The sequence below is a fragment of the Oryza glaberrima genome, chromosome 12, assembly GCF_000147395.1.
Source record: "Oryza glaberrima chromosome 12, OglaRS2, whole genome shotgun sequence".
Taxonomy (NCBI): domain Eukaryota; kingdom Viridiplantae; phylum Streptophyta; class Magnoliopsida; order Poales; family Poaceae; genus Oryza; species Oryza glaberrima.
Genome location: NC_068337.1, coordinates 7,429,084 through 7,436,943, shown reverse-complemented (window position 1 = coordinate 7,436,943; position 7,860 = coordinate 7,429,084). Strand labels below are relative to the sequence as shown.

At 36.1% G+C, this 7,860-nt stretch overlaps 1 protein-coding gene across 1 annotated transcript; it reads left to right on the top strand.

Moving 5' to 3' along the window:
* Positions 1-740: 740 nt before the first annotated feature.
* LOC127756242 (uncharacterized) lies at positions 741-1,416 on the top strand. Its single transcript, XM_052281635.1, has 2 exons — positions 741-811; positions 933-1,416. The coding sequence occupies exon 2, from the start codon at positions 949-951 to the stop codon at positions 1,414-1,416; it is 468 nt and encodes a 155-aa protein (XP_052137595.1). The 5' UTR covers positions 741-811; positions 933-948.
* The last annotated feature ends 6,444 nt before the right edge of the window (positions 1,417-7,860 follow it).

Below are 7,860 nucleotides of genomic sequence, written 5' to 3'. Positions count from 1 at the left end.
AAAACTAGAATGACTTACATTGTGAAACGGAAGAAGTAGCATCTACCTTCGTTGTCTTGTATATATATACACTACTCCTTCCGTCCCATATTACAAGTCGTTTGAATTTTTAAATTATTTTTAAAATTAGTAATATTTACAACACCAAATTATTTTTATTACATTTAACATTGAATATATTCTGATACTCCCTCCGTTTCACAATGTAAGTCATTCTAGCATTTTCAATATTCATATTTATGTTAATGAATCTAGACATATATCTATCTAGATTCATATCTAGATTCATTAACATCAATATGAATGTGAGAAATGCTGGAATAACTTACATTGTGAAACGGAGGAAGTAATATTTTACTTTGAATTGAAAATGTTAGTATAGTTTTCTATAAACTTGATCAAACTTAAATAATTTTAACTAAAAAAATCTAACAACTTGTAATATACTCTCTTCTTTCCTAAATGTTTGACACCGTTAATTTTTTTAAACATGTTTAACTGTTTGTCTTATTGAGAAACTTTTGTGAAATATGTAATCTATATGAATACATAAAAGTATATTTAACAATAAATCAAATGATAGAAAAAGAATTAATAATTACTTAAATTTTTTGAATAAGACGAACGGTCAAACATGTTTAAAATAGTCAACAGCGTCAAACATTTAGAGAAGGAGGGAGTAATATGAAAAGAGTACATATATAGCTATCCTCCAGTGCTGGCCCATCTTGAGGAGAGTGAGCAGTTCATATCAGATTGGAAGAGGCAGAGACCGCGAGGAGAGCAGAAATTCGCAAGATTATAGGCTAAGGTTGGTGATAGAGTGCGAGCTTGTTTAAACTTTTAGTGCTATATATATTTTTCTCTTGCTTCTTGATCCGGTTGGTTTAGTCGCAAATCCGAATTAATTTGTTGATTGTACATGCTGCAAGGCGGTAGGAAGGATCGATGGCTGATTCATTGGGCAGCGTGAGGCACATCGCGGAATTAGCACTCAAGATCAGGCAGGCCGTGGAGACGGTTCGCCAGAACAAGCAGGAGTGTGTCCAGATCAGAAGGCGAGTGGTCAGGGTGAGCAGCATACTCTCCCAGCTCGAGGACACGGTGATCATCAGGAGCAACCCCGCCATGGCAGCTGCTCTGGAGGAGCTCGACGCGACGCTCCGCCACGCCCACACGCTCATCGCGGCGTGCCAGGAGAGCAACATCGTGTGCCTCTTCTGCGCGGCCACTGCTCTTTCCAAGAAGTTGCGCCGGGTGCAGGATGACATCTCGGATCAGATGATGCAGGGAATGCTTGCAACGAGTGTTCATGTTACTATTGTTCTTGCGCGAATCCAAGACGACGTTGACTACACCCGGCGGCCACCAAGGGTAAGGTACCTAAAACCGCAAATCAAGTTATCAATATTTTAACCTTGTTTAGTTCACGAAAAGAAATATTTTGGGTGGCACATCGGACGTTGACGGGATGTCGGAAGGAGTTTTTGGACACGAATGAAAAAACTAATTTGATAACTCGCCTGGAAAAACCGCGAGACGAATTTATTAAGCCTAATTAATCTATAATTAGCACATACGTATTATTGTATCACTTATAGTTAATCATGGACTAATTAGGCTCAAAAGATTCGTCTCGCGATTTCTACACAAACTGTGTAATTAGTTTTTTTATTTTATCTATATTTAATGCTCCATACATATATATAGTCAAAGAATCGATGTGATGTTTTTAGGAAAAAAGAAGAACTAAACAAGGAGTCAATAAACGGTTTCTTTCACAATATAGGTATACCAATCAAAGGGTGGCCATTAATGATATGCTTTTTTTTTTCACTTGTGTCGAACTATGGAAGTCGCATCCACACGCACAAAATACTAATGGACGGGCACCCTGGCAAGAACGGATATCACCGCACAGGCGAGTCAACCGAGCTCACGAGCACATGCGTATCCCATCACCTCCAAGAACTCAGGTGTTGCATCTTTCTGCACAATTAATACACATCTCTAGTTTGTTTTTTTTTATCGGATATGCTCATTTCAGCCATAGTAGGGTACGCCTTAATTGGACACGTACTCTTAATTACTCGACATATTGGATTAAGCGTTAGTATTTCTCAGAGTGCCTTATAGAGGTGAGAGTACTCGACACATTGGATTAAGCGTTAGTATTTCTCAGAGTGCCTTATAGAGGTGACTAGTAATCATGCACGTACTATACACGAAATTGTCAATATGGATGAAATTAAACATATTTCACCGTAAATAGACAAACAGAGTAACATTCATCTGATACATGCAAAGCACGTAAACAATATGAAAGTTTTCTCTAATTATACAAAATCACATCTATTTATATGAAATCACATCGACTTTAAGACATGGTAATGGTGGTGGTAAATCTGTCACGGCCACCACCACCTCCAACTACCATATACAGGACCCACAGAGAAAAATGACAATGGAATACTACTGTAATGTAATTTTTTTACTTAGGAAGTAACAACAACCTACAAAGTGACAACAAAGCTAGCATGATGATGATATATTTGACAGTAGGAATACCTTGTTTTAGAGGCTTTAAAATATATATACAATGAGCTGTTTCTTAAAAAAAAAATCTGATTGCAATGCAAAGGGCATTATGCTAATTATCATAAAATAATCTAACCATACGATTTGATCATACATTGTTGTACACTGAGCAAATAAATTATTATGCTGACACAAGAGCCGTACTCCACAAATTTAAATCATACCAAACATCTAAAAGATAAAAGATAAGTACATGCACTACAACATGAAGTTAACATGGAGCCCCATCGAAAGATGGTTCACTTTAGTGCCATTGAATATATTAAAGTCATCTAGTTTCCTAACATTAAGTCGGATAATACACATAACATCCAATTAAAGGCTCAACCACAGTGCGGAATGATCCAGCGATTTCATTACAAAAGAAAGTACAAGGGACAAATTGAATAGTTAAACTACTTTGAATCAAATATAACATCAAAATCAACATCTGCAGCGATCACATGCTTTTGATTTAACACAAGACACATCGTTTTGTATTCCATGTTGACTTTTTAGCTTCATTGCACTATGGAGAGAGGAAGCAAAACAAAATTAATAACCAACAAATGTTGCTTGAAGACAGAGTAAAAGAGTGGAAAATTGGACTTCTCCCCTATAGTAAAATATGATATACTCCTTCCGTCCCCCCCCCCCCCCCCCAAAAAAAACCCCTATCCTAGGTTTGAACCCAAAAAAGAATTGGTTTTTTTGGATGGAGGGAGTAAACTTTTATAGCAGAAATTAGACTACTATGATGAATCTAACCCAAAAAGAATCACCAACGTCGGAGTCATTAATCAGTCAGATGTTCTAGCAACAATGTCTTGAAAAAAATATTAATCTAACCAGAGAAGCCACGGGCAATCAACAAATGAAACTTCCGACAATTCTTGTTTGATGCCACATAGGTAAATGAATAAATTTACACCAAAAAGCAAATTCTCATATTATAGCTGTACGGAGAAATTATTCAAAACTATTAAGGAAATAAAATTACCACACTTGTTGAGCCAAACATTAAGGTTGGCAATAAAACAATAAAATTTGTGTTTGTCTCATTGTCTTTTTAAGTGGGATGTTGCTAATCGGCATAGGTTGCACACCCCTATTTGACCTAAGCGCGATCACGCGTGTCCCCTAGCTCATGCGTGGTGCGCGTTGAGCCTAAATTTTTGTAACAAATATCAATTAGAAATTTAAAATTTAGGGTGGAGAGTTTTAAATTTGGAGTTGAAAGTTTTCAAGTTGAGTTGAAAAGTTTCAATTTTGGGTAGGGTTCCTTTTAAAAAAATGAATTTTAAAGCTTTAAATTTTGAGATGAAACAATTAACCTCTGAGTTTTTATTTTTTAAAATAGTAAAGTTTAAAGTTTCAGTTGAAGGTTTTGAAAATCGAGTGTAGTTTTTCTTATTTTATTTAAACAAATTTTCGAATTTCAATTGATAGATTTAAAAAATTTGGATAGAGTTTCTTGAATTTCAATAAAATAATTGTGGTAACTGTTTTACATTTGATTTGAAAGTTTCAAACTTTATCAAAGCTTCTAATTTAAAGTATAAAATTTTAATCTCTAGTAAAAAAACCTTCTTGTCGATAAAAGATGGGGTTAACCTTGTGAATATTGAAATAACAATGTCTAATATTTTAATCGTTAATCAGAATCATTTCTATGAGGCCCACATGGCCCGACAAGCACGCACGTACACTACTCTCCGTCATAACCTCCGTGCATACAACATATGTCGCCCTAGACTTCATGTGCACTGCTCTCCGTCGTACCAATGCCATCATTGATCACAATCTTTTGGCCTCATGCAATACCTACGCTAGAAGAAGCAAATAAGTTGTACTGACATTGTCACCCCTTCACCATACCATTGTGCCGCATTCGCATAACTTGTGACTGGAAAAAAAAGTGACCCACCCATAATTTTACTAGCAAAAGAAGATTGTGCCATAATTTTTCAGTTCATGGTATGTGGGACCATAAAAATACAAAAAAAAAATCACTATAATTATGGTGACAATGGAAAGGAGCTTGGCAAAATGATGACAGTGAACTCCTCCCCCTCCAACCCAAATGTATAAAAATTTTCTTATCAAACTTTTCTTTGAATTATTTATCTAATCTATAATCTGATCACATAATTAAATTTATTGCAACAAAATATTTAAAATAAGATCTTGCACAATTATATTTAATAAAAAGTATATATTATTTTTTAAAAAAAATCAACCATTGTTTCACCACTCGTAAAAGAAATTCCATCATTTTATCAAATGCTGCAATGAGATGCAGCATAAATAATATTGGGTGCAACAATTAAACCAACACATGACACATTAAGTCTCAACAAGCGAAACATCAAAAAATTATATGAAAACATAAAATACATTTGCAAATACTTTTTTGTTGAAACTTTTTATTATCATACATGAAAAATTGAGTTGTAACTATTGAAACATTGCAAAATATTATGTGCAATATTTGCAAATGACCTAGTGTCACATTAGAAAATACTCATTCAAACATTCAAATAATATTTTGTGCAACATTAAAAAATTCCACAACAACAAGAGAACTAAAAATATGAAACACTGTCAAATTTTAGTTAAACACTTTCTTCTCACCTATGAAACATCCGAAATCTAATTGTTGAAACATACATATATTTTTTTCGTCAGGATATAAATCTTCTTTAAAATATTTGATTGTAATCAGTACAACATGATAATCATATATTAGATCATCTATGGTTTGAAAGCAAAAATGTCTTGATGTGTAAATTTAAATCATATCCCTTGAGGTCTCTTGCCATTTCTTTTTATCTTGCTTGTATACAGTTATGCGTACTTTTTACTTGTGTGCATGTTTTTGTTGGCGCCCGATCTTTATGGCTCGCGATCGATAGTATTCTATAAAATATTTACAACAGAAATATTTTTTTCAGCATACCTCGGTTCCTCAACACGCACGGCAGCAGGAACAGCCAGCAAGTGGCATTCGACCACAAGCATGTCGGCCGCTGCCTATAAAACGACCACCTTCGATCCAGGTGCTGCATGTTTGTTCACTGTACACTTCTTTTTCCCTGATTTGTTCCTTTTATTTATCGCTGAAATGGAATAGTGTTTCTTATGATACAACAAACGCATTGATTAGGTCAAAATGCCCATGTGTTGCAATAGATGCCATTTCATGGTTTTATCGGCCCATATGATGGAATGGTTTTTAGGTTTTCTTTTCTGTTTTTAAGGGAGAGTGATTACTCTCAAGTAAGGAGGTCTATGGGTCGCTCTCTGCGTCATGGAGTTGGGAAGGGGAGCAGACGGACAACTCTCCTTTTAAGTAGTGGCGTGTTTAATAGGATTTTTTAGGTTTATGTTAAGTCAAACGTGGTTGGATTTGATCAAGCTTATAGGAATTTAAAAAAAATAGAAATATCTGTAACACCAAATTAGTTTCATTAAATTTACTATCGAGTTTATTTTTATAGTATATCATATTTTAAACATTACTATGTTTATCTATAAATATAAACCGAAAACAACTTATAATATGAAACAAATGGTAGGTGATAAAACATCATATTTTTATATTTTATTCTGTCAAAGATAATTATTGCATTCTAATAAGACATCTAGGGAAAAGTATGTTTCTGTGATACCTTCATTTGATATCAAAATCAGTAATACAATCGTGTGTACTAAAATTACAATATCCAATTTATAATCGTGTGTACTAAAATTACAATATCCAATTTATAGTTTAAGAGAAAAGTTTAGGTATCTATACTTGTTCAACGACACCAACAGTGGTCCATAGAAAATTCCAATGGTGGCGGTGTGAGTGGCGAATACTAGCCGCCACCATTTTCATATAAGACCTACGAGATGGACTTCCATCTCTTGCCCTAAACGAAGCAACTGAACACGGAAAAGGCGTGTTATCTCCCTGGATTGCTCACTAGTCACTAACCTGTGCAGACCACAGAGATGATATTTTTTAAAATATTTTCAAAAATATTTTTCAATTGATAAATTTACAAACTAGATGCCTAACGCCCTCTAGAAAATGCCCTCCCAGAGAGCGTCCCAGAGAGGTAGAATCTGCAGGTAGCCTCCTTGCAAACCTCAAGGAGGGTGTTTTTTTCCCCGCAAAGCGCTGCCTGCAAAGGGAAGCAAAGGCGGCTAGGCTCTTCTCTCATCCGGCCCCCTTGCTGCCCTCCTAGAGGGCACTTTTTGCTCCAGAGGTGGCCGCCTGCAAACCCCAGTCGAGGGGGCTGGCATTTTGCAGGAGGGCCCCTTTTGCCCTCGGGGAGTGTGTTTTTTTCCTGTGAGATAAGGAAATTTTGTTGAGTTGTTTATTTTCTTGCATAATTATTTTCCCTGCCAATTGTTTATTTTGATGTGTGGGTATAAGAGTTGTATTTGTAAAATATGTAAAATAGGTTGAAATATTATAATATGGAATAGTAAAAAAAATTTCGGGAGAAAGATGGGGGTTTTATACCCTGGGCCAAAAAAGACCTCTACAGAAGGGCGGCAAGGGGATGCTTGCAAAATGACAGGCCTCCTCAGCTAGGTTTGCAAGCGGCCCCCTATGGAAAAAATAAATGCTCTTCGTAAGGCCGGCAAAGGCACCCCTATAAAAACACCAGCCTGCCCTCACCGCTATTTTGCAGACAGCCCACTCTTGAGGGAAAAAAATCCTCGGGGAGGGTGGCAACATAGCCGCCTACAAAAAAATACATCCTCCGGAAAGCAGTCATTTGCAAGGGGCTAATGGTCGTCTAGCACATCACAAAAAACTTCCTTTGGGAGGGTGTTTTTTAAAAAAAAACCATCCCAGACAACGAGAGGCATCCAGATCTGTAACTTTTAAACAAAAAATATTATTAAAATACTTAAATAAAAAATTTCAAGAGCGTTGCCCTGTTAGATTGCGTTGTTGCCCCAGCCGAATTGGCCGAGCCATCATTCCTAGAGACCTATGGAATGATGGCCATCTTTTTCTTATCGAGCCAGTCGCCCGTGAACTTGGTCCATGGTGTGCCCAATGGGTTGTGTCTCTCTGACATTTGACCCCACATGTCAACATCTACATGGAATATTCCCCTCCTGAAATTGCATATATCATTTGTCCTTTGTCTAGAGAATCAATTAATCTTTGAAATTAATTCGTAGCTCCGATTGACCTCGTTCCACCTTTTTTTTTATTTGAGTTCTATCAAGTGGCTCTATTAGTAGTTAAGTAGCATCCTTTTCTTGTTCCCTGTG

What these genes read in the sequence shown, in the direction of transcription:
- LOC127756242 (XM_052281635.1), top strand. Translation starts at nt 949, where the DNA reads ATGGCTGATTCATTGGGCAGCGTGAGGCACATCGCGGAATTAGCACTC.